This window comes from Rousettus aegyptiacus, unplaced genomic scaffold (assembly GCF_014176215.1).
Source record: "Rousettus aegyptiacus isolate mRouAeg1 unplaced genomic scaffold, mRouAeg1.p scaffold_m13_p_6, whole genome shotgun sequence".
Lineage (NCBI taxonomy): Eukaryota > Metazoa > Chordata > Mammalia > Chiroptera > Pteropodidae > Rousettus > Rousettus aegyptiacus.
In genome coordinates this window covers 112143750-112170351 of record NW_023416309.1, presented here as the reverse complement: position 1 = coordinate 112170351, position 26602 = coordinate 112143750, and the positions used below count along the sequence as shown (strand labels likewise).

The 26602-nt window shown below is 60.7% G+C and overlaps 1 protein-coding gene across 2 annotated transcripts in view; it reads right to left on the bottom strand.

Annotated features, from left to right (window-relative positions):
* The window catches only part of MGAT5B (alpha-1,6-mannosylglycoprotein 6-beta-N-acetylglucosaminyltransferase B), a 59046-nt gene that overhangs the window by 19174 nt on the left and 13270 nt on the right, over positions 1 to 26602 (bottom strand). For both annotated transcript variants that reach the window (XM_016143189.2, XM_016143190.2), the window contains exons 4-10: positions 16682 to 16797; positions 16113 to 16186; positions 15154 to 15324; positions 14249 to 14413; positions 13348 to 13517; positions 1991 to 2122; positions 763 to 896 (exon numbers count right to left, since the gene is read on the bottom strand). In XM_016143189.2, coding sequence (XP_015998675.2) covers positions 763 to 896; positions 1991 to 2122; positions 13348 to 13517; positions 14249 to 14413; positions 15154 to 15324; positions 16113 to 16186; positions 16682 to 16797 — 962 coding nt within the window. The remainder of the gene's footprint in view (positions 1 to 762; positions 897 to 1990; positions 2123 to 13347; positions 13518 to 14248; positions 14414 to 15153; positions 15325 to 16112; positions 16187 to 16681; positions 16798 to 26602) is intronic.

The following is a 26602-nucleotide window of genomic DNA, read 5'->3' as shown; positions in this document are numbered from 1 at the left end:
CCCCCCCCCCCACACCAGGGAGGGAGAGAAGCGACCCTGCATTGTCAAGAAAAGGCTGAATTATTTCCGACGTGTTGCGTTTAAGAGGGTAGGTCAGCGCGTGCTATGTGTTTTAGAGTCTCGTTAAAAATAGCTAAAGCTCAGCTCTCATTCCCTTCCTCGCCTGAAGCCCATCATCCAGGGGGGTGCACGGGGGGCCCACTCCCCGCCTGCAGCCTCACTTCCCCTTATCCCCGATGTTGGGGCCTGCTGGGGCGCTTGCGTTTCCAGAACCTTCCAGTTCTTTCCACATCCACCTTCACCGCACCTGTTCCCTCCGCATAGAAAAGCCTGCGTGCCCTGCCCCTTCCCACGCAGACCACTTCTGGCCTCTCTTTCTGGAAGGTCACAGAATCCTCCTTGTCCTGCAGCTGTGCTCAGCCACGTGCTCGTGGAGGGCAAAGGCCACGTCCCGCTGGTGCCGGAAAAGTCACCGCATTTCTCCGAAGCCAGGCCAGAAGCCCGCCAGGCCAGAAGCCCGCCAGGCCGCTCCCTCCACGCCCCCCCCCCCGCCCCATCCCCAGACGCCAGCAGAGACGTCCCTGCTGTCACAGGTTTGCTGCAGGGGGGAGGAGGCTTTCCTGGGGGAGGTCGGTGCGGGCTGCGTCCCAGCACTGTGCCGGGGAGGGAGTGAGACCTTGCCTCCTCCGGGGCCTCCTCCGAGCACCACAGGGGCCCCACCTCCCCTCGGCCCCGCCCACGCCGCGTGGCTGGGGCACTCACGGAACATGGTCATGAACTGCTTGGGGTTGAGGTTCCAGTAGCCCCAGTTGGTCCGGTAGCCGTGCAGCGTGGCATACTCCTCGTGGTTGTACGCGGGCTCCGTCCCAAAGGTGTCGATGACCCGGATTCGGCACCTGCCCCCCCGGGACCAGGAACCGGGATCAGCAGCCTCCCGCGTCTCGCTGGGCCAGGGCTGCCGTGGGCACTGTGACCGGCCGCTGGCTGGTCAGGGCAGTGCGACGTGCGGTCAGGGCTCGGGCTCAGATGCCGCCTAGCTGTGTGACCACAGGCAGGCGCCCTCACCTCTCTGGGTCTGTGTCCCCATCTCTCAAGTGAGGATAACAACGATTTCAGGGCCCTATGGAGACCCCTGAACCATGAACCACTCAGAAACTATTAGTTATTACGGCTGCCCGTAATTAGTTATTACGGCTGCCCCAAGGAACGCTGGGAGGGGAGCCAGTGCCTGGAGCGGGGTCCTCCCCGCTGCCCCAGGGGACAGCTGTCCTGCTGCAGAGACCAGAACGACCTTGCCCCAGGCGGGCATTGGGGGTGCCGACCCCCCACACGGGAGAGGTCACCGCCCAGTCCACATCCCGTTCTCTGCCACTCCTCCCTGCAGTTCCTCTGGCCCCAGCCCTGTCCAGGCGACCTCTGACCTCCACCCCTCAGCCCGCCACGTAGCAGAGGGCCACCGGAGCGAGTCCCTCAGGTTTACCGTCCCCCGAGTCAGCTGGGAAGCAGAGCTCCTTGGACAGGAACAGTGGTGGGGGAGGGGAAGGGCAGAAGACAGGACAGTCTTCCTTCCACTGTGGCCCTGGGAGCATGCAGTGCCCCGCCCTGGGACCGGCCTGCCGGCAGCCAGACGTGGGGCGGGGCCGGAGCAGGCGGGGCTGTGCCTGCGGGACCCCTACCCCAACCAGAGCAGGTGGAGCTGTGCATGCAGGACCCCCACCCCATCGGGAGTAGGCGGGGCTGTGCATGCAGGACCCCCACTCCATCTGCACACCCCCCGCACAACCGGAGCAGGCAGGGCTATGCGGGCACCGCCCCCCACCCCGTCCGGAGCAGGCGGGGCTGTGCCTGCGGGACCCCCACCCCATTGGGAGCAGGCGGGGCTGTGCGGGCACCCCCCCCCACCCCGTCTGCAGCAGGCAGCGCTGTGCGGGACCCCACCCGGAGCAGGCGGGGCTGTGCGCCCCCCGCACCCCCTCCGTGCCCCCCTCACCGGTACTTCCGGAAGGACAGCCCCATGTGCTGCTTCATCTGCTGCAGGCCGTGGTAGTCGGTGTAGATGAGGTCGAAAGGCAGGGGCATGGTGAGCGGGCAGTTCCCCCGGCCTGGCGGCACCCCTAAGTTACTGAGAGAAGAGCCCGTCAGAGTCTGAGCCCCCAGAGGGACCCTCAGGCCGCGGAGACCCACCTGCCTGCTGGCCCCGCGTGGGAAGGGAGAGCGAGGTCGCGCCGGGCGCTGGCAGGCTCCTGGACTGGACAAGAGACGCCAGGGAGGGGCAAGCGAGGCCGAGACGCAGCCCGGGCCAGCGGACGCGCATGCCATGCCGCGCGGCTGGCCCAGGCCGCCCACTAGGAGGAAGGGGCACCTTCGGGCGCTTCCCACAGACGTGCTCGCCGCAGGGCACCATAAACACCCCCGCGGTCCTCAGTGTGCTGCAGTGTGGGAGCTGGAGGGTCCCCAGCTCCCGGAGGGTCCCCAGCTCCCTGTCTCAGAAGACGCGACTCTGCTCTGCCGGCCAGCCTCCGGCCCACGGAGACGCCCAGCCCTGGCCCGCAGGGGCATCCGCCTGCAGGAGCATTTACGGGCTCGTGCTCGTTTGGGACAGAGCTGCCTTGGGGACCCAGCACTGCAGCCTTTGGGCATCTTGCGGGAGCCTGAAGTGGCACCATTACAATGAGGTTGATGGTAACCAGATGGCCAGGCCACACACGACAGAAAGATGTGGGGTAAGTTGTCGGGGCCAGCGGGTGCCCATGGAGAAGGGTAGCACATGTGGGTGTCTCTTCCTGTGCTGGCCCCCACCAGCCGGCGCCCCCAGCCGCACTCAGCTTCCCCACCCCGGGCCCCCTCCCCACGTTGGAACCTTGCTTGGCTGCTAAGTGAGGAGAGGGGGGTGCAAACATCGAATAACCATCTCCTCGTTTCTCATCCATAAACTTACACACGGCCGAGGGCGCCTCCCCCATCCAGCCAACCCTGCCCAACCCTGTACTGACTCCCCGCTTTCCGCGCAGGCTTCTCGGAACCCCCGCTTTCAAGGCAGTCCATGCTGCTGGGGCTTTTCGCTGAAATGCCCAGAAAGCGGGGGGCGGGGGGCACAGACGCCACGGGCGCGTTCCAGGGCGGGAGTGTGCGCCGCCTTCACCGCGGCCGTCCTGAGCTCGGGCACCGCGGCTCACGCTTCCAATGCATTAATCCATCCGCTCCGGGCCACCTCCCCACGAGATCACACCCATTCTCAACCCGCTCCCCTCTTTACAGATCAGGAAGCAGGGAGGTTTAGTGACTGACCCAGGATCACACAGCCAGGAAGCAGCGGGGCCGAGGCTGGAACCCGGCGAGTCAGGCTCTAGAGCTGACGGTCTCCCACCGGCCCCCCCCCCCACACACACAGGCTGATGAGCCTTGCTGCCTCCCCAGTACAAGGTGGTCAGACCAAAGTGTCACGCCCCCCGAATCAAATCCCCAGGCCGCCAGCAGAGATTCGGCTCCAGGCCCCGTTTCCTTGCCAACCTCGGAGAAGGCATACGCCTCGAGGAATTTCCTGTTCCTCGTGGGCAAAAGACGGATAAAGATGCCCGCCGCACAGGGTTCCCGGTAGGACCCAGCGAGGCAAGGGGGTGAGCGGAAGGAAGTCCCAGGAATCGCTATCACTTTTAGTCATCGGTTCCGGCTTCTGAATTTCGGAGTCTGGCAACTCCTTTCTACCCGGCCTCCCCCGCCCGCAGCTCACGCACACCCCACTGAAGGCCCACGGGGGCTCCGCCGAGCAACCCCGCCTCCCGCGCTGGCACCTCCGAAGGCCCCCGTCCCGGCGTTTTCAGACATCCAAGGCCAAGAGCCTGCACTGCTCTCTGGATTCTTAGTCTGGGCTGTGGGGGGACGGGGGTCTCTCTGGGCCGCCCCACCCTCAGCACACAGGGGAGTCGGGGGGCGGTGGCAGGTGGCATTGGCAGCCCCACCCGCCCACTGCTGTCCCGGACGCTTGGGAAGCTCTGGGGAGTGGACTCGGAATTGCCGAACTGGGTGGTTGGAACACATTTGTAAATGTCTCCAGGCCCCAGGCCACCCTCGTGGGAGCCCAAATACAAGATGAAAGGGCCGGGGGTGGGGGGGAGGGCCGACCTAAGAAACAGAGCTTTCCCGGGGGTCGGCGGGTTGTTGTCTGGCCCCCAGGCCCGACCCAAGCCGACCCACATGAAATCCGGCCTGTGGGGCATGGCGGGGGGGGGGCATGTTCAATGCGGGACAGTTTCCCTTTGGGAAGATGAAGTCGTCCTGGAGATGGAGGGCGGTGGTGACAGCTGCACGGCCACGTGACTGTGCCAAATGCCACCGAACTGCACACTGAGGCTTGGTTGCGATGGGAAATTTTACATTATGTGTATCTTACTACCATCAAAAAAAAAAAAAGCCAACCAAACTAGCCACACTCGTGGGACCTGTGTCCGCCCCCACGAGGATATGCTCGGCACTCGGTTCCCCAGAGGTGCCGGCCCCCCAGGGACGCCCAGCTAGCCACCATGCGGGGATCAGCAAACATCCAGAGAAGAGACAACTGCTCTCTTTGCCAGAAGATCAAAAGGCAGGATGAGTAGATGGGTCACGGGAGGACGAACTACGCCTGCACCCAAAGAGGACAGGACAGGCCCACCGCCGGAAGTCGAGGCGCGGAGCTCCGGCACGACGAGAAGCTTCCGGGAGCGAGCAGCACACGGACTTGCTCCGGCGCCGGCCTCCGCGCCCAGCGTGTGACGGTCGGACGCGTCTGCACGGTCCCCGCCAGCCTCGAAGCCCTCGGGTTTTATCTCTCCCTGTGCCTTTGGTCTGCGGCGGCAGAGCCCCTCTCCAGGTAGTGCCCCAAATCGGGAACGAACCCCTCTCTCTGTCTGTCTGCGTGGGAAGGGCCTAATTAGAAAGGATGCTTACCAAGGGCTCAGAGATCTTTGGCTCCGGGTGCCGAAGTGCACACAGGGCACCTCGGCTTCCCTGGATCCACCTCGTTACCGAGCACACCAGCTGCGAGCCAGGACGTTTCTGTCTCCCCAGGGGCCTGCTGCCCCCCTGCCCCCGCCCGGTGCCCATCTCCCGAGCCGGATGGCCCTGCCCCGTCTCCCTCCCATTAGCAGAGCAGGCCACTGCTTCTTCCCCACAGCACGAAGGGACGTGAGGAAGGCAACCCTGCGAGTTGACTGGGCGGCTAATGAGCCGCTTTAGGATGCGAGGGGAGGATCACTAACGAGGGAGCACGGTCTCCTGCCGCGTCTCCTGCGCTGGCCCGGGCTGGGCCGAGCGTCCCGTACTGACAGGAGCAGCTCGATGACGCTGTCGTGACGGCCCACCCTCGGCTCCCTTCTCCTGAGGAGGCAGACATCCCTGTGCCCCCCGCGGACCTCCAGGTCCCCAGCAGAGTGAGGAGGGAGGGCAGGGAATTCAAAGGAGAAAGAGATGGGAGCACATTCCAGCAATGCCTTAGCCAGGGGGGCCGGGGCTGGAGGGCTCTGAGGAGACCCCAGGGGGGCAGCATCTCCCCGGTAGTAAGGAGCACGGAGCGGCCTGGCCTGGTTGTCCAAAGCCAAAGCTGACACTTTCTTCTCCGGCCTTTTCTTCCTGCTCAGCATGGGGCTGCGGCTCCCAGGACAGCTGCAGGAAACCACAGACTCCCCCTCCCTCCCGGGGCTGCCTGGGCTCCTGCGGCAGGAACAGGAACGGAACTGTCCCCTTGGCTAGGCCCTGTCTCCTTCCTCACAGACGGGCCGATTGGGCCGATTAACGTAACAGATGCCTGTGAAGGCTGAGCACGAGGGACCAAGCTTCTCCCCTCCAGCTCTGCGTTACCACACGGGGCAGCTCTCAGGCCTGGGGGCAGGTTAGACTCGCGGAGATATCCCACCGCTCCAGGGTGGGGCCTGGTCATCGGGAGGCTGGCTTTTCAGTTCGTCCCCACCTCAGGTCCCAGAGCCCTCGTTAGTCTATCCAGTTCCACAGGCCTTAGCGGAGAACCGAGCTGTGCAGGGCCCTGGAGGACTTGGAGAGGGGGAGGAACCCGGCGCTCAGCCCTACAAGCGCGAACCCTGAGGGACGGTTCGTCAAGGGGAAAACGCAGCCTAGAATGCTGGGTGCGAACATGGGGGCTCTGGGTCCGCTCCAGAGCAGCCTAGGGGAGACCGCCCTGGCCCCCAGGAAAAGGCCGCCCTTTTGCCCAAGCCCCCTCATGATTCAAGGGCAAGCCAGCAGGGGCACGAGGGGCCATTCACACCGTCCTATGCTTCTGCCGGCTCCGCAGGGAATAAAAATGCCCCAGGCCAGAGCAGCGGAGTTTTACCTCTTTTTCACTTTTTATGAGCCTTCGACGGCATTGGCCACAACCTCCTTCTAGAAGCACCTTTTCCTTCGGCCCCCGTGACTACACCGACCTGGCCACCCCGTCTCGGTCTCCCCTGCCAGCTCCTGTTCCTCCGGGGGGCCTTGAAGCGTTGCAGGTTCTCCGGGCTTTGCTCTCAGGCCTCTCCCCTCCCCCCATCACTTGGCAATTTCAGTCACACCGAGGTTTAGGCACCGTTGGCTGCCAACGCGCCGTCTCCGTTCCGAGCCCCGGCCCCATCGCTCGGCTGCCTCCACGTGGGCACCTCTAAGCCGACGTGTCTGAACCCAAATTCGAGGTGTTCTCTAGATGCCCCCGAACCCAATGCGTTTCTCTCCTCCCCCCGCCCTCAGGGGATGGCTCCGCCACCTGCCCGGCAGCTACTTCGGCCTGGTTCGGGCCTGTCTGAGCCAGTCACGGCCAGATCTCAAACTCAGGCCCGCCTCTGCGGCTCCTCGCAGGGTTAGCCAGCCACAGCCTGGTCAAGCTCGGCCGATCCTAAGAAACAGGAGGTGGTCCCTGCCCCTGTCATTCTCGAGGGACCCTCCTGGTATGTCCCCGGAATAAACGTTCAACAAACAAAAGGGCCAGGACACGAATTTCCACCAGAGCCTCCCGCTTGAGGGCCAAGAGTTTCCGCTCCTCGTCCTCACCATTATTTAAACATTCTCCTCTTCAGCTTTCATCATTTGCCAGTTAAGTCAACTAATTTTCTACTAAACCCAATTTCACTCATGGATGGAGGAAGAGCTCGGTAATTTTTCCTCCTGCCATGTACTATTAATGATGCTTGAAATTATGCAAATAAAATGGACGAGCGCAGCCAATTCTGGGCAGGCGGGAAGGGAAAGTCTCAACTTTAAAGCGCCCGCTGTGCGTGCATGACGACGATGCCGCGGGCCGCGGCCGCCGGGGGCTCCGACTGCGCCCTTCCTCCCCACTGCGAGCGGCGGGGGTGCAGGTGGGACCGTCTGACATCTCCTGCAGTCTGTCACGTTGCTCCCGCCCGCTGCCCCTCCCTCCCCGAAAGCATCCTGCAGCAGCGAAGCCAGCTGCGGGTTCTGCCCACCGCCCTACGCACCCCTCCAGTGAGCCGGCTAATTAAAACACCGAAACCACGGGAGCAGAGAAAGGCGGCTCATCCGTCCGGCCTTGTTGCCTCGTCGGGGGCCAAGACATCTGCTGTGGACATCTGTGAACAAACTAGAACAAGTGTACGCACAGCGTCTTCGTCCTGCGGCCTTCCCCGCACAGGTCATTCCGCCGGCCCGAGGAGGCTTTTCTGCTGCAGAAGCCAAGCTGCGACTCTCAGAATTCAGATTACCTTCGCATCCCGTTGACCTATTTTTCAAATTAGCCTGGTGCCGCTCGCATGAAACAGCTCCCCGAGGCCAGGAGGCAAGGCTGCCGGGCGACCCTGCCTCCACGTGTGTCCTCCACGGGGTCTCTGTGCACAGCCCCCTTCCGGGCACAAACGGTCGCCGTCACGTTATGAGTTACGCTGCGTCCTCCCCAAATTCCTGCGTTGGAGTCCTAACCCCCAGCACCTCGGAATGTGCCCTTATCTGGAGATAGGGTCTGTGTGAGGTCATCAAGCTGCCGTGAGGTATTTAGGGTGGGCGCTAATCCAATATGCCTGGCATCCTTCTAAGAAGGGGGGGATATGGGCGAAAGATGACGGCAGAGATCGGGGTGATGCTTCTATGAGCCGACAACACCAAGATCACCGGCGAAGCGCCGGGAGCCAGGGAGAGGCCTGGGTCACACTCCCCCTCGCGGCCTCCAGAGGAAACAAGCAACCCCACTGGCACCTCGATTTCGGACTTCCGGCCCCCGGAGCTGTGAGACAGAACATTTCTGTTGTTTAAGCTGCCCAGTCTGTGGCACTTGGTTCCGGCAACTCTAGCAAACTAATAATACACGTCTGCATCGAAGTCTCCGCTGGGAGGAGAGGGCTGTATTTACGCAGTGCTGGGGTGGCCCCGGCCAGGAGCAAGCTCCAGGAGCTCACGGCCCTGGCCCACATCTGTCGCAGGGGAAAAAGTACATCCAAGATAGGGCGTGGCATAAACCCATGCCAGGTGAGCAGGTTCCCACCTGACGCCCTGGGAGGGGTGTGGGAGTCCCCACTATCTGGGCCACCTCTGAGGGCGGCGACATTTGGCCCACCCCCTCCACTTGGCCCCCACCCCTGCAACGAAGGGTATCGTGATGCTTTCATTTCGGGTGTGCAAATGCAGGCTCAAGAGGAACCTGCACACTCGGCAAATCTAGAGCCCTGAACTCCCACCCCAGGCCCTGATCCTGCCCCTCAGGGCCTGGCAGAGGGCAGGTCTTTTGAATAAGCCATGCAGGCTGGTTCCCACCTCCCCACTCGGACAGTGCAGCGTGGGGGAGGGGTGCGTAGAGGCACCACAGCCTCAGCTCTCCATTTCTCAAGCCTCACTGCTCGCCGTCACCTGGGGGGCTTTGGAAACTTGATACCTGGGTCCCAGCCCCAGACCAATTAAATCAGAGACACCAAGAGTGGGACCCAAACGTCAGTATTTCTCTGAGGCGATTCTGCCGCAGCAGGGTTTATAATCCCCACCAGAAACCTGTTCCAACCACAGCTGATGCCGTTAATTTTGTAGACAGAACTGTGCTGTGGCCTCTGGGCGAGGTGGTTTTTTTTTTTTCCTCTTTATTATTTTAGTTGTTCTAAAATTACATCTGGTGACAGATTTAGAAAGCGCCTCCCCAAGGCTGTCCCCTGAGGGAGCTGAGCCGTTCGCACAGTTCTGCCCTGTCTCAGCAAGAGTGTTTACGCACACCTCACCGCAAAGGGGACAGAGGGCAGAGCCGAAGGGGCACAGCCCCGCACCTGCCTGTTCAACGAACTGCGAATCGGAGGTGGGGTGACCTCTCCCCGGAGCCCCTGCTTCTAGGAATTTCAGACCCACACACAAGCATGGCAGGAAGTGACCCAGGCGTGGGAAGACAGGGATTCTGTGTGTGTGTGTGTGCATGGCTGTGCATGGGTGTGTGCACATGTGCACGTGTGTGCAGCATGCTGCATGTCCCGTACAGGGGTATGCACAAGGGTGTGTCCGCATGTGTGTGGAGGTGTGTATCTGTGTGCAGGGATGTGGGGTGCTTGTGTGTGTGCATGCATGGGGCATGCGCAGAGCGTGTGTACAGATACATGGGTCTGAATGTGTGCTTGTGCACAGTGGCACGCTGGCATGTTCACACGTGTGTGTGCACGTGGGTGCATATGCATGGTGGAAGAAATTGCAGATGGAGGGTCTTTCAGATCTTGGCACTTTTCACCAGGGCCTCATTGCTGAGAGCAGCGGCCCCATCTTCACTGCCCTGGCCCTGTGACAGGCAATGGCAGCCTCGCTGACCGCAGGCCCAGCAGCAGGCCCAGGGTGTGGCCAGGCGGAGGTGGGGCGGGGGAGTACTCTGGGCAGGTGAGGACTCAGGGTACAGGTTAAAAGAGGAGACGGCCAGCATGGGCTGAGAAATGGATTCTCTAAGCATGGTGTTGAACCATCATAAATGTCTGGGACCAGCCTTTTCGTTCTCTGAGGGAACAGTAAAGGAAAGAAGTTCTCACCTCTCTGTCCCAAGAGGGTACGCGGTCGGAAAGGAGGTGTCAGGTTGAAGGCTGTTTGATGAACACGAATTCACCTAACCTGGATGTGCGGCAGGGTGCTGGCGGTGCTGACAGAGGGGAGCTCCACACTCACAGGGGACTTCATGCGTGGCAGAGCCTGGGATGAGGGTTCTGGGCAGCTCCCACCCACAGGGTTCTTCCCACTGCATCTTGGGATGTCTGGTGACCCAGGGCACCAGGGCCCCCGGACCCTTGCTTGCCACTCAGCCCGAGGCAGGTCTGGCCCATGGCTTCCCACAGCTGCTGGCTGTGCCATCCATAAGTTCTGCAAGACTTCTCTGGCTTCCCACACGCCGAGCCCCTCTCCTCCTCCCTCCCGCTCCCCCCAACCCGGCCTTGCCTTCCCAGAGAAAGAGCCGAGGTCTGGGAAAGAGGCCTCTGTCCATGATTTGCAAACACGAGCTGCCTCCCTGCAGCGTCTGTTGCATAGACAGTGCAGATGCCGGGAGTGGGCACAGCGCAGAGTAGCACCGTGTGCTGGCGGGCAGCGAGTGGGCACACTGGCCCTGGAGTGGCCTGCACAATCTGAACAGCTTGGTCTGACAACCAAATGCCACCGCGGGGAGCGCCAGAGTGAGGGGCCTGCGGGCTCCCTCTCCCGGCACTGGGCAGCCAGTCTGCCGATTCAGCACCCGCACCCGGGGACAGCGCCCCGCTGGTTCAGCACCCGCGCCCGGGGACAGCGCCCCGCCGGTTCAGCACCCGCGCCCGGGGACAGCGCCCCTGCCGGTTCAGCACCCGCGCCCGGGGACAGCGCCCCCGCCGGTTCAGCACCCGCGCCCGGGGACAGCGCCCCGCCGGTTCAGCACCCGCGCCCGGGGACAGCGCCCAGCCGGTTCAGCACCCGCGCCCGGGGACAGCGCCCAGCCGGCTCAGCACCCGCGCCCGGGGACAGCGCCCCCGCCGGTTCAGCACCTGCGCCCGGGGACAGCGCCCAGCCGGTTCCGCACCCGCACCCAGGGACAGTGCTGGGCTGGTTTGGCCCCAGCACCCGGGGATAGCTCCCAGCCCAGGTCCTGCCCGCTCAAGTGGCACTCAGCCAGACGCAGCAGAGGTGCTATTTCAAGGTGGTACCTCCTCCCCCAGAACCCGCTGCCCGCCTGGGACCCTGCTTCCCAACACTGCCACACCACGCAGCCCCTCGCCAGCCCCTGCCACCTCCGCCCCTTCACCTCCTCACTGACACGTGCCGCCCCTCTCTGAAGACACTTTTCATTTGATTAGGCCCATGGGAGACCAGTGCATCCGCCTAAAAGAATGACTCCAGCAGTGTGAGCTTCAAGCCACAGCGAGGCGAACCTTCAAATCGTTATGCCACCTAGGGGGCTCACAGCACAGCCCACCCTCGGCCTCCGTACTCCCCTACCCGATATGGCTGGCCGTGGTACCTCCCTCTGACTGCAGCCGAGAAGCTCTGCTCGAGTGACCGGCAGGCAGTTGACCCAAGACTGTCGATGGCCCTGTCCCCATCAACAATCAGAAAGAGACATCTAGAACCAGCAGACCCTCCAGACGGCGGGCAGGCTCTGGATAGGAGTCACATTTTAGCTTGCAAACCACCTGAGAGTGAGTTAATGGGCTGATGAAGAAAAGTCAATTCATGGGGCAACAGCTCTGAGGCCTTCCTTAGTTATTCCCCGGGGCGAGGTTAGAGCACTCTCCACCAAATGCCAGCGAAAGGGGAATAGAAATCCATGAAGCACGGAACTCTGGCCATAAAGAAGAAGGTGGAGAACTCGGATTACATTAACATGAAGGCCTCCGCTTCCTCAAAACAAAACAAAAACCATAAGGAACCGATAAAGACAATCCATGAATTAGGAGATTTTTAAACACATGTAACCAACACAGGATTTATACTCATAATATATAAAGGGCTCCTACAACTCCATAAGGAAAGGATAAACAGCCCCAGCAGGACAAAAAGAGCCAACGACACAACTGGGCATTTCCTTAAGAGGAAAGAAGGACAGACAAACATACGACAGCGTGCTCAGCCCCACTGCCAGGGAAACCATCACGAGATATCACAATGCCACTTCACGCCCTCGGTTAGGGAGCCCAATTACACTATGTTGGTGGCAATGTGGCCCAGGCAACCCACACACGGCGAACCTGAATTGGGGCCAGCACCTAGGAGGACAACCGGCGTTCTCTTGTAAAGTTGGATTTTCACACTCCCAAAGTCCCAGCAAATGTGCACCTAAGTTTAACCCTGACCCAGGTCCAACAGGGGCAAGAATATCCACCACAGCATCGTTCAAAATAACTTGTAAAAATGGGGGGAAAAACCATCCATGGGCGGGGAAATACTGATAAATAACTGTGGTTCATTCACACGGTGGAATCTCATCACATGGCAGTGAGATGAATAAAAAGGAACCTCATGCAACAATGTAGATAAATCTTGGAAACATAGTGATGGGCGAAGAAAGCAAGTCTCAAAGATGACATATGGCAAATGCCATTTTTACAAAGCTCAAAAGCAAACAATACAACTCAACCATATATTATTTATGGATACATGAGTATGTGAAAGAAAACCTGATTTTTTTCTTCAAAATAGCAAAGGAAAGGTAAACACAAAATCCCAGTTAGAGGTTTCCTGGGGGGTGGGCAGAGGGATGGGCGAGAGGGGCCCCCAGGCAAACACAGGAGAATAATCCGCTCATTAAGTCAGATGGCGGAATCATAGGACATCGCTGTACCATGTGCTTCACAAAATATGTTACGTGTATTTTTGTATGTATCAAATAATCAACCTTAATAGATAAAATAAGAAAAGTCATATGTATTGCTACAGCCCACAGATCTAGTAGTTGAAAACAAACCTAATTATACTCGGTCACCCACAAAATCCTACACCCCTCGAATCGCCAGTCTCCTACCTACAGTGGTATCAGAGGGACCCTGGACAGGCAAGCTCCGGGGACGGTGTGGGCATCAGCAGCCCACCTCACCACCCTCAGGTCTTCCTGGTCCCCCGGCCCCAAAGGAGCCCAGTTCCGGAAGAGAAATTCCAAGTCTGCCCCAAGACCACTGGGTTGGCGGGCGGAGGGGCCTCATCTGTATCACATGGCTCAATCCACAAGCCAGTATCTGTCGGCCTCTGAGCACGAACACCGGGCACCGCCAGCCCAGAGATGGGCAAGTCAGCCATGCGAACAGCATGACGCAAACATGCTTCCTCGGAGCACCCCAAATGCAACCAGGTGTCACCGCGGGGGAGGAGGGGGCAGGTGGCAGACTGAGCAGGTGGAGCGGGAGCTCCTGGGGACCGGGCTCGCCCTCCCCCGCCCTGCCTCTCCCCTGCCTCGGCACTCACCTCTGCAGCTCCTTCAGGGACACGGTGATGTGCAGGGCGTGGCCCAGGACGTGGAGCGTGGCCAGGATGTCCGCCCACTGCACCATCTCCCCCAGAGGCCCACCCTTCAGCACCCTCGGGCTGAACACGTCCCCAGACTCTTCGGTCAGGAAGCCGATGTGGACGAGGATCTGGGCGGGGGGTGGAGAGGTGGGGAACAAGGAGAGTCAACCCGGAGGAGCAGCAGCACCCAGCCTGCCACCCCGGGGAGACCCGGCCGGCCGCGGACACGGTCTCCAGGCGGTGCCTGGGCAGGCGCCTTCTGGCACAGCAGGGGACCCAGGAAGCAGGGTGACCGAGCTGGCCACTGGGGATATGAGGGGACGAGACAGTCACATCCTGCCCCCAAGGCACTGACATTCCAGATGGAAGAGGAGAGGACAGTGGGCAATAGACAAGAGAGAATTTCGTGAAATGGTAAGGACTCTGAAAGAAACAGGGGGACACGGGAGTCAGGTAAGTGTTTACGAGATGGCCGGATGGATGGATACAGAAGGGTAGGTAAATGGATGGACGGACGGATGGATGGACGGACCAACGAACCCCCACCAAACAGGCTACTGTATTCCCAGCATTCCAGACGAATGCCATGACCTTCCTGCCAGACAAGAGCAAGATGTCTACAGGAGGCAGGCCCCCTCCGGGGGCAGGAAGGCTCGTCATTCGGTCCCCAGCCTGAAAAGGGCCACCACACGCATCTAGCCTGACGCTGCCTCCCCTCCCGCTTCTGGCTCTAACTCGAGTAAATTCTCTAAAACTCTTTTGAGGGCAGACTCGGGGTTCCCTTGGAATCCCGGGCCCTGGGCTCATTTCCTAAGCTCTCTGAGCTCAGCTTCCTGGACGCACAGAGAGGGGAAGGTACCTGCTTCTGGTCCCTCTGGATGTCCCCCAGCTTCTGCGCCAGGCGCTGGGCAGCCAGTGCCCACTGGGCGGTGAGCCGCTTGGCCCGTTTCTTCATGAAGGTTAGAGACTCCTTCCCGCTGCCCATCAGCTCCAGGAGGTGGGACAGGTTGCTCCGGAAAACTGCCTGGAGGGAAGTCTAGGCCTTGGCTCTCTAACCCCTGTGCCGCTGCAGGCGCCCGATGCCCCAGGGACGGGGGCTGACGCCCTCCCAGACAGGCCGGGGCCCCCCGCTCCAGCTCCTCCCGCCTGTCTAAGAGGCCCGCTGGCTGCAGCAGCTGGGGAGCCCTGCTCTCCCGCCGCAGGCAAGTTGGTCTGTCCTAGCCCAGCCCTGATGGGCCTCCCGAGCCCTCCAGGAGGCTGTCAGCTGTGACAGTTCCTGGGGTCCCAGCTGCTGCGAGGAGGTAGTAAGGGCAGTGGCCAGAGCAGAGGCTCAAACGGCAGGGAGGCGGGGCCGCTCTCCCACGGGGCCACAGTAACTGTCTGTCTCGAACCAGTGAGCTCAGCTGCCTGGACCACTGATTCATTGTCGGTTAAACGCGCTCACACAAGGGCTGTGGGGAGGCCCTGCACAAACGAAGCATCTGGCACACAGGACGTGCTCTCGACTGTTGTTCTAGTCCCTTACGGGGGTGCCTCCAGGGCCCCGGCCTACCCCTCAAGCAGGCCCAGCATCACAGCATCTCCAGAAGTTGGGACAGGCACCGTCGGGCTGGCTTCCCCTCCAGGAGGGTGGGCTGGGACCTGCCCACCTGCCAGGCAGAGCTGGCCAGCCTCCTCCCGCTGTGCCCCGAGGATGTCCAGCCTGGGGAGGCCAGCTGGCCTGCCCGCCCACCCCTCAAGGGTCCGCTCACCGCCCAGACATACCTGGACTTTGGGGAGGGGCTTCGGGGCCATCTGGGAGGCCGTCTGGTTCCTCCCGGGCAGCGGCGGGCAGAACCACTCGACCTCGCTGAGGTAGGTGAGGAAGGAGCACTCGGTGCCATCCACCCCGAAGAAGGCGTAGCAGGGGTCCGAGGTCCAGCGGGCACGCATCCACTGTGGAGAGGCCAGCTGGGCCGGGGAGCGCGCACCAGCCCGCCCGTACCCTCTGCGGCCCCCGTGCATGCAAGGGACAGAAGCAGGGCCCCAGGACCAGGTCCTGGCCACGGGGAACCTCAGGGAAGGCCTGGCTGGACCGCCATCCCCCAGGCCCCGGAAGACGAGGACCTGAAGCCAGGTCAGGGCACCGAGGGAGGCGCAGCAGCCCGGGGCCCGAGGCCTCCGAGCTGGGAAGGGCTGGGGCCGGCACAGCACCCACCCACGGTGCTCCCTACTAGGTCGCCGAGGAGGGGGTCTGCAGTGCCCCCCCGCCCCCGCTTAGGGAGCTCAGAACCGGGGAGGAGCTGGCTCTTTTGGGGCTGTGCGCTGGTCCCCGGGGGGACAAACTTCGTGCAGCCACAGGTCCCAGAAGGTGGCACCCGAGGGGCTCTCGGTCCAGCTGGTTGGACCGCGAGGGATGGGGCGAGGGAGGCTAAGGCCACTCCTCATCCGAACGTGCTGGGACTCAGGCTGTTGGCGGTAGCACACGTATATCTAATAGTTTGTTTGCTACGTAAAAAAAAGTGCCACAACATGGCTCGTCCTGGGGAATATGGGTTGGTGGGCCAGGCAGATGGCCCCAGCGGAGAAGCGTTTCCCTGAGGTTGGCCTCTGCCACCTAGTGCCAGGGTCAGGGGCTGGGGCTGGGCAGAGGGGCCCTGGCCAGTGGATAGCCCTGCCAGCAACACAGTCTCAGAGGAGACCCCTGGCTGGTCCCCTCCCCCACCCTCAGCCCCAGGCCTCACCTCCACCTTCCCTGCGCAGTCAGGGAACTTGGGGTCACTGGGAGCCTCGCACTGGTCCCGCCGGCCTTCGGACACTGTAGGGAGAGAAGCCATCTTGCTGAGGAGCTGGGTCCTGGCCCAAGCCTGGTGGGCAGAGGTGTGAGGGGTGGGCTGGTCTGGGAGGGCTGGGGTGGGGAGGGACACAGCCTTCAGCCTGACTTTTCTCACCTGCAAGGCCACCTGCCGGGGCTGCCTGACTGGCTGTGGACCGGCTGCCTGGGTGGGCAGACCTCACACACCCACCCAGAGGGATCCCCACCATTTTTATGGGTGCAGAGTTTGGGCCTGCAGCCTCAGACTGCGGTTCCCCACATCAAAGGGAATGGGGGTCCACCTGGGTCTCCAGAGACCTCTGCTGTCCTCAGCACCCTCACGCCAAGTCAGGGTGGCTGAACCCCCAGTAACCTTGCTGAGAGATTAAAACAGGGCCCTGGCGAGCCCGGGCGGCTGCTGTGGGGAAGTCGGGGCCCCAGCCCGGATGTCCCGCCCGGCCCCCCCGCCTCCTGGGGTCCCGGGGCGCCTGGCCCCACCCTTGCTGTGCAGGAGCAGGCTGTGGCGCAGGATCTGGTCCACCTTCACGGCGATGTCCGAGACGTTCTGGGCGATGGCCTGGATCCGCTCCATGAGGCCGGCCCCAGGGGGCGACCTAAGTGTGGGAAGCCAGGGCTGAGCGGCGGGGCCCGCCCGGGCGGCCTCCCCAGCCGGGCCGTGGCCAGCAAGCAGGGGCAGCGGGGACACAGGGCTCCCGCCCCCACGGGCCCCCACCCTGCCACGAACGGAGCTGCGCACGTTTCACCAGACGGGAGAGGCCGCAGCTGCAGGCGCCAGGCGCGTCCGCACGGCGGTCAGAGCAGCCAAGGAGCTCCATTCGAGGGCCTGGGCAGCATCACCCCAGGGACCCCAGGTGGCGGGAGCCCTTTTCCCGGGCAGGGCCAGCTTCTCCCTCTCTCTTCCCAGAGGGTCCAGCTCATGATAAAATAGATGCCACCCAAAGCAGCCCAGGGACTGGCCAGCTCTCAAGCCCCTAATAAAGTATTACTGGGTTCCAAGAACGAATTCTTCCGGGGACCTTAAATGTGTCTACTGCCATGAACATCGGGGACCCCCCACCCCATAACACCTGTGTCACCTTTATCTGGGGAGAGTTTACCTCCCCGTGCGGACTGCCACGCAGGCCTCGGGGGAGTTCATCGCACATCACACGCGGGGTCCCCCTCACGGCGAACACCCACAGGAGGCGGGTCTCACTCCGCAGGCGGGTGGGTCTCCGCTCACGGGAGACCCCGGGGCCTCGCCCCGGGAGGTCGCTCGCCGTGCCGAGCACTTTCCTTCCGTTCCCTCTGACTCTCACGCCAACCCCGGGCTGTGCAGGCCCCGTTTAAGCTCCGTTTATCCCTTTGCAAAGACTGGCTCTTCACTGCCACACATAATTGGAATCAGACGAAGGAGGATTTTTTGACCGTCCCCTCTTCTTCCGCGCTGGTGACCTGGCCACCAGAGAAGGCGCATGGGGACCCTCGGTGGCTGCTGGAACCTCTCGGGCCACCCGCCCCTCCTACCTCTGCTTTCTGAAAAGGGTAGCCAGTGTGGGAGACCGGAGGGGTGAGGCAGACGGGGGGAGGGTAGGGGTGGGGACAGAAGGTGACAGGAGGGGGTGGCGCACACAGTGCACACACAGTCGGTCAGTCCGCTCGAAAACAAGCAACTCAAACGGAAAATGGCGACGCCTCCGGATTCGTTTCCTGGGCTTCTGGGACAAACCGCCACAAATGTGGCAGCTTAAAGCGACACAGACTGGCCCTCAGAGCTCTGGAGGCCAGGAGTCTGGGACCGGTAGGGCTGGTCCCCTCTGGGGCTTCTGAGGGAGGCTCTGTCCCCGGCCCCTGTCCCCGCCTGTGGCGGCCGCCAGCAGCCCTTGGCGTCCCTTGGCTTGCGGCCACGTCACTCCCTCCTCCGCCTCTGTCTTCGCTTGGCCTTCCCTGTGCGCACAAACTCCCTTTCTGGTAAGGAGACCCGTCATTGGACGGGGGCCACCCCATCCAGCGTGACCTCGTCTTAATTCCTTTACATCTGCAAGGACCCTAGTCCCGAAGAAGGCCACAGTCACGGGTACGAGCGCTAGAACCTCAACAAGCCTTTGCAAAGGACACAACTCGACCCACGAAATTCTCCTACGAGATTACAAAGAATGAGAAGAGATTTAAAAGACGAATATGCTTCTCTTGCTCATAAGGTCGCCGGGCAGACAAAAGTAAGAATACCTCTCCTTGGTCTTCAGATCATCAGGAGCGCTGCTGGGAAGGACGTCGGCCTCCCTTCAATTTACAGACACGCACGGGGAGATGGGCTGGGGCTCTACCTCTTTTGAGCTGTGTAACCCCGGGGAGGTCACTGACCCTCTCTGTGCCTCGGCATTTTCCTCTTTTGAAACGGAGAAGATCATGGCCCCAACCTCACGGGGTGGAGTGAGGACCGAGTGAGAAAAAGGTGTCGAACACAGGTCGGCAGCGCCCGTGCAGAACGAGCCCTGTGCGTGTTTGACCCCCGCTTACGGTGATCCCTGCGGGGTGGCCGGGGCCGCGGCCAAAGGGGTTTGGGCTGACCGGGCACTCTCGACCTTCTTTCATTGTCCCCCCGCCTGAGGAGCCTTTTTAGACCTTTCTTCCTTCTCACCCTCCCCCCGGGAATGTCAACGCACAGGCGTTCTGCTCATCCGTTTGCACTCACGGCTCGTGGACAGCCACAGGCTGTTGTCCTATCTGAGATGCCTGGGTCAGACCAGAGGAGAAACCTGATGGCCTTGACCTTGCTGGACGCTGAAATAAGTCCCGAGTGAGGGTTGTGGACCTTTCTCCCCACTGACCTTTGGAGACGGGATGGACCCTCCTGTGGCCGGAACGAACATTTAGGTGACCAGAGGAGAAGGACGTGCTCTCGTACGTGGGGCCTGGCGCTGCCCAGCACGGGCCACGTGCCCAGGGCTCCATCACTATGTTGGGTCAAATGGTGTCCCCAAATATTCGCATCCACCTGGAACCTCGGAATATGACATTATTTGAAATTAGGGTCCCAGCAGATGTGATGAGATGAGGTCATACTGGACTAACGTGGCCCTAAGTCCATCGACTGGTGTCCTTATAAGAAGGCCACATGGAGACACACGGGGAGAAGACAGCCATGTGACACTGGAGACGGAGACTCGTCCTGGTGCTGTTGTCACAGGAGATGAAGACCCGGGGGGAGCCCTTGCCTTCTCGAGCCCCGGGTCCGTGACTCCCCATGTCATTCAGAGATTAGAAAGAGCGAAGGCTGTGAAGTCAGAGGTCCTGGGTTCCGATCCTGGCTCCACTGGACAGCTGCGTGACCTCGGGCGAGTTCCCCAACCTCTGACCTCAGAGGTCGGCCCCTATAAAATCTGAACGATCTCAAACTGCCTCACAGGGTGACTGCAACGATTAGACATGAGACCTAAGACCGAATGTAAAATGCTTGGCATACAGTAGGTACTCAATAAATGCTTGTGACGCTCTCACTCCCTACCTACAGCGGTCACCCCGCCCCCGAGAGGATATGTCACAAGTCTAACCGCAGAGCGAAGCACTTTGCTTTTTCGGGGCAGTCAGCACTTTCCCCGCGACAAGCCTTTTTGCATGAAGCACAGCCAGATGGCCTCCGTCTGGTCTAACAAGTTCAACTTGTTCGAGATGGAATTGCTCGGCATCACGATTGTTCCACTGGACTCGGCCTCTCTGAGACTCTTTTCTATTTTCAAGCGATACAGGATCAGGCTTCTTTGAGGAGATATTTTTAAGTGACAATGGAAGTCGATGGCAAGAGACCTCACATCACAGCAGGTCTAGGGCCTGGGGATGCCTAAACGGGGTAAAAAGGGGGGTGGGGGGTGGGGAGGCAGTGTGCAGCCGCCTCCGCCCAGTGGGACCCGAGGGAACCCAGAGCCGCGGGGCTCGGTGGCGGCAGGGTTGACCCCCGGGGGTGCAGTGCCAGGGCCCGCAATGCTTTTGGGTGTCCATAAACATATTTAATTTCTTTAAAAATCAGGAAACTATGATAGGTCAAAGAAAATGTTTTATATGCAATGTTAATATCCTCGTCTCTCTACCAATGCAGTCACAAGGTATAATTTCACTATTGGTTAAATCGTGCCCCAAATGTGTGTGTTGCAGTCCTAAACCCCAGTATCTAAAAACGCGACATTATTTGAAAATGAGACCATTCAGATGTCATTAGTCATCCTGGGGCAGGGTAGCCCCGATTCCAACACGACTGGTCTAATAAAAGGGGGTGGGGGGTTCAGACACAGGGGCGCACGCAGGGAGAATGCCAAGGGCCAAGTAGAGCTCTGCTGCCACCAAACAAGAAGCCACCAGAAGCCGGGAGAGGGGCCCGGCACGGATCCTTCCCGAAGGCCTGCGGAGGGAGCGTGGCCCAGCCGACGCCCTGCCAACAGCGCGATCCTGAACTTCTGGCCTCCAGAACGGTGAGAAAATACATTTGTGCTGTGTAACCCGTTCGGCGTATGGTGCTTGGCCACGGCGGCCTCGGAAACCAACTTCACTCTTACTGTTTCTCCTGGAGGAGGGGGCCCTGTAACCCTGGTGCAGCCCAGGGAGGCGGCGCGAGGAGGGCAGGAGGGAGACATCCTGCGCGGGGGATGATGATAGCCCCCGGGGAGCACGCGCTTGCCTCGGTTCACTCTGCCGGCATCGCGGGTCCTTCTCGTGGCCCCAAGGCACAGCAAGGCCGAGGCGCCTGCTCAGGGCCACACAGCTATTAAGTGGGAGAACCGGGCTCCGGCCAGGCAGCCGGTTCCTGCTGACGTGGCTGCCGCGCTGTAGGGGGAGGGGCTCGGGCCTTCCGAACGCTTGGACCCACGTGCAGAGTTTGCAGCCGGCACGAGGGCCCCCGGCCGGTGTCCTCAGGACGGGAAGCGGCTCGGCAAAGGCTCGTAACTGGACTGCACTAAGAAAGCCCACTGCCCATCCCCTGCGTCCCGGGCAGGTGGTACCCACCGGTGGGCCGCGAGGCGGAGCCCCCGTTCACCTGGAAGCGGACTGTGCCTCCGGGTGGGCACCGGGGCAGGGCGCCAGCACCCAGGCCATGACTGAGCCGAAGGCCACAGGCCCTCCCTGGTCTAGGCAGTGACGCCTTGGCTGTGGGACCCTCAGCGCTGTTTCGGCTGCGGTAACAGTCAACACCCTCCTGGCAGGCGGCAAAGGCAGAGAGAGCTCTGGCTGCAGTCTCCCTAGCCACACCTGTGCTGACCCTGCAGGGCCGCTCGCCAGGGCGCAAACCCAGGCAGGGGGCACAGGGGGTCGATGCCCTCGCCGTCCCCCGCCGCCCAGTGCACCCCGTCTTCCTTCCACTGGCGCAAATGACTGAGATCCCTTCGTCCTCCTACTTACGGCATATTTTTATTTCTTTCCTTTTTTATCTTGGGTGCGTGCGTTTTAAAAGCAGAAGGTGGCTAACCCAGACGAGCCTGAACCGCGGGCTTCTGGCAGGGCGGTGTGGGCGAGGGCAGTGAAGACCCAGAGCTGTGCCGGGGGAGGCGGGGAGGGGGCAGGCCCGGGGCCTCGGAGGAGCGGGTCCCACCGAGGTGAGCCTTCTGTACAGATCTCCCGCGGGCCGAGACACACAGGAGGCCCAAACGCAGGCCCGGCAGTGGAGGCTGCTGGGAGGACCGCATAGGGCGAAGAGCCGGGCCCGCGGTGCTCAGCACTCGGTTTCGGGGGCCACTCGTAGGGCACCTACTATTGTTATTACTCGTGGCGGGCGCCCCGAGTTAGGCCCACCCCTTTTTCATAGGAGGAGCCCCTAATTAGCTGCGCCCCACACGGAGCAGACCACATCTGACAGTGGCGAGCCTCTCAATGCCGAACTGCTGACCCAGAGGTTTAAGCGGATCTGAGGCCGGGGAGACGATTCTGGCCCCTGCCGGGAGGTTGACCAGGAGGCCAGCCTCACCATGTCCCCGCTCCGGGCCCCGGACTCTGTAAGGAACTGGGCTCCTGGCTGAGGCGAGTGTGGCCCAGGTCTTTGCACTTAATCCTGTAGCAGGAGGTTATTTCTGAGCCGGGCCGGGGGCCTCCCTGTAGCCACCGCCAGCAAGGGGACGATGAGGGTCCCTGGCCCCGGCCTCTAAGCCAGGCAGAGGCCAGAAGCTGGGGACCTTCTGCATTATTAGGAAGTTGTCAGGGCCAGCAGGGCTGACCCACCAGCTGGAAGGGTCCCACCATCCCTCCCAGCTGGGCAGAGACCCCACAAGGAATCGTGGGCTCTTTTCACCCCCAGTCCCCCCAAAACGTGGCAGTCGTGATGGTGCCCAGCTCTCTGCTCCACCAGGCCATGCAGAAAACTCAGGCCTGGCTCTGTCCCCTGTGGCCCGAGACCTGGGCCAGTCCTTCCCTGCCTGAGCCCAGATCCTCCATCTGGGACCTGCAGACCTACACAGGGCCTCCTCACCAGGCCACTGGTCAAGGTCAAAGTTCACAATAAGTGCCCAGCAGAGAGTGACTACTGTCCTCATTTATTACATCATTGATTATCATTACTACTACTTTAGCCTGCCCTGCAACGAGGTCATTGAGATCCAGACACCTCCCTCAGGGCTGAGGGCCACACCCGCTGTGGCTGGAAGGGGCCTCCGAGCTCTCTCCCCCATAAAGGTGTCCGCAGTGGCCTGAGCCAGCCTGGAACACGAGGGTCAGCAAACACCCCTGGGTGGGGTGGGGGAGGGAGTGACGGCCTGGGGTCTGCTGGTGCCTCCTGAGGAAGCCACAGCTGCCCCCGCCCCATGAAGACGCCAACAGCTGCACCCCAGGAGTTTACACCTGCCCCACCTGGTAGAGCCACCCCCTCGGTGTGCCCAAACCCTTCACGATGCCCTCCTTGGGGACAAAGTGGCCTTGAGAACCTGCCAGGGTTCAGGAGTGAGCACTCCTAAATCCTGGGAGCCCTGAGCCCCACGGGACCTCGGGTACCCACTGGTCCTGCCCTTCACTTTGCGAAGGGGAAACCGCCCAGGAGAAGATCAAGCGAAGTCACGGTGGGGGCTGGGGACAGGGCAGGGACTCACGCGCCGGCCCCCCGTGCCAGCCCGTGCTCCTCCCCGCTGCACCTGCAAAGCTGCTCAGCGTACTTCACGTGTAAGACCTGGGCCCGTGTGCTCTCTGCACACCTACTAAGTGCCAGAAATTCCGCACAACGGTCACTTCTTACTTGGAAAGTCAAAGAAGGCCAAGCCAGGCTCTGGTCACGCCACCCCACCCCCAGGGGCCATCTGAAGTGCCCCTGCCCACGTAACCCCCAACTCACAGCCACAGACTGACCGTCAGCCCTTCTCGCTCAGAAAACAAGCGGCATCCTGGAGCCAGCTGGCCCCAAGGCTGACCCTGGTGCGGCCAGGCTCTGGGCACTGCCCCAGGACCCTCCGGGGAGGCAGCCGACACCACAGGCCTTGCACTGACCACAGGGCGCTCTGCCCTGCACACACCCCACCCCCCCAGGGTCAGGGGAATTCTGGCTCCTGCCAGTGGCCAGCAGCCGGTACGAGAGACCGCCCGAGGCTCCGGCCCCTCCTCCAAGCACTACCCCCCCCCCCCCGAGGCAATCACTAGTCCCAGCCGTCATGGCCCTGGGCCCCTGAAGAGCTTTCAGGCGCCTGGGGAAAGAGGTTTAATTTTGTGGGTTCCTCCCATGATTTATGAGGGTTGCATTCAATTAACAGGATATCGATTTCTGCACAGCTGCCCAGCGCGCTTGCTGAGAGTTGTTATTTTATTATGAAACCAATCCCTTAACTCTAAAAACATGGGGGCTCCCTCACATGGGTGCCCGCAGACACGCGCCCTGGGAGACACGAGCGTGTACAGCCAGAAACGGGCGCTGCGGAGGCGAGACCGTCTGTCTGTCTGTCCACCTGTCTCCCTCTCGCTCACACCACACGGGACGCAGGAAGCCCCCGCCCCAGCGTCCGGCCTTCCCTGCGATTTTACTGGTCCCTCCTCGGCTTCACCCCTCTTCACCCTCATGCAGAGCCCCTGACACTGTGGGGGCCCCAAACAGATGCCCATGACCATGGACCTGCCAGCTCCGCCCCAAGCAAGAGCGGAGAGGGGTCCTCTCTCCTGCACCAAGCAACACACATACATATATACCGATGTTAGGTAAGTGATAGATGATTGATAGCTGAGAGATGAGAGAGAGAAATGATAGATGATTGACAGGTAGGTAGGTAGGTAGGTAGATGACTGATAGATAGATGATAGATATAGATAGATAGATAGATAGATGATAGATAGATGATTGATACATAGATAGATAGATAGATAGATAGACAGACAGACAGACAGATGATGGATAACTTCTCCACTCTCAATAGGAAGAGTTGGAGCGGGCGGCATGCAGTTCCATCGCTTGGGGACAGGGTCAGTGCCGGGGAATGGGGCGAAGCCAGGGTGTTGAAGCCGGCCTGGGGGGAGCAGCGTCCCCAATCCGCGCGCCAAGGCCCGGCCTTCTTCTGGAGGATTTTAAAAAGTATCCCACATGTATATTTTGCTTACGCCTTGCATCTTGCCTTTTACTTAGACTGTAGGAGCGCATTGCCACTCATTAAACGGATTTTAAAATGTGATTTTCGGCGGTTACGGTTCATCCTGTCGTGGGCATCCACACTGGTGGGTGTCCACACTGCGGGGGCCTTTTCCCCACTGTGTAGACAGGTGTGTCAGTTTGGCCATCCCCTCGGTGATAAAAGTCTTATAATTAAAACGTATTCGCCAGCTCGATAAGTTAAACTGTTTGTTTCCCAAAAGTGGAATTTTTATTATTAATGAAGTTGAAATTTTTCCTACATTCTTCGTCCTGCTAAATGTTCTTTTGCCTCAAATTCCGCTTCGTTTGGGGCAAATATTGCCACCCGAGTTTTCTTTTCGACTGTGATTTCTAGATACATCTCTCTCTTTTTCAGTTTCTGAGTCATTCAGCTTTAGGTCTTTCTTACCAACGGCTATAATTGGACATCGAGAATCTGTGTCTTTGTTAGGGCTGTTTAACCCATTCACATTTATTGTCACATTCAATAGGTTTCCGCCCTGGAGGACCGGCCGCCCAGCTGCCATCCCTCCCTGTCCCCCTGGCCTCTCTCCAGCCCCGGAGACGGACAAACTCCCAGGCCGGCCTGTCAGGAAGGGGCCCTGAGGGAAGCCACTGTCCAGGCCACCTGGCCCCACCAGCACAGAGATGGCTGGGAAGGCCCAGAAGGATTTTGGAGTTTTTAAATAAAGCTTCTTTTTGAAAAAAAAAAAAGGGGGGGGGAAATCCCTCATCTCATTAGCCAGAGACAAGAATTTTGGTGCAACTCCTTTCTGCCATCTTTCCTGCAGTATTTTATTTTTATTGAGTTTTACACTTTATGTAACCCAACTCTATAATTACATAACTGCTTTTTTTTTTGCATTTTCCCTTACCATTGAAATCCCCTCATTTCCCATCTACATACTTTTCAACGGCTGCATAAGCTCACCCGGAGGGGGTGCCATTCAGAGCGCACGCGTGTGTGTATGTGTGCATCTGTGTGTGTGTGTGTGTCTGTGTGTGTGTACGCAGGTGTGTGTGCACGTCTATGTGTGTGCGTGTGTGCGCATTGTGTGTACATGCGTGTGCGTGTATGTGCATGTGTATGTCTGTGTGTTTAACTGCTTCCTTCCTCACCAGCCGGCGCTGAAATAGTTGCTCAAACTTCCTGACACTATAAGAAAAAGGTCACGATGACCAAAATGTCAAAGAACTGTTTCTGAAGTTGGGATTCTTTTCCCGAACCACCCGGCCACGTTCCCGATTCTGCTCGCGCAGTGGCCGGTGGCCCCGGGTCGAGCTGCTCAGGCTCAGAGGCAGCACAGGGCCAGCTCGGACCCGCAGCCGGTCCAGCCTCCCGGACGTGCAGAGCCAAGACTCGGCCCAACCATCTGGGGTGGGGGGCTGGCCAGGACCTCACGCGCTTCCATCTCCCCATCACGCTGGGCAGCGGGGCCCCGTCGCAGCGCCTCGAAGTCCACTTCGCACGGCACCCGAGGGCGCCCGAGCTTTGCTTATTTCCCTCCTCCCTCTCTCCCTTCCTCCTTTCCCTGCACGCCCTTGGGGCTGCGGACCAGAGTGAAGCAGGCAGAACCTCTGTCCTCAGGGAGAGAACCGTCCAGCGTGGGGGACAGACAGCAAACAAACAATTAATGAGAATACACACGGCGTGTTAAGCCCCCAGGGGCTTAATCGCTGTGACTGACTGCACCAGGCCAGCCGGGGCCGAGCGTCCTGTGACTTCCACGCAGACCTGTCTGCAGTGATTCCCTGGCTGTGCCCAGGGACGGGGGGCTGGCTCCGTCTCCCCAGGAGCCCCACGCGCACTTCGAGGGCAGAGCTTCATGTCCTGTCCC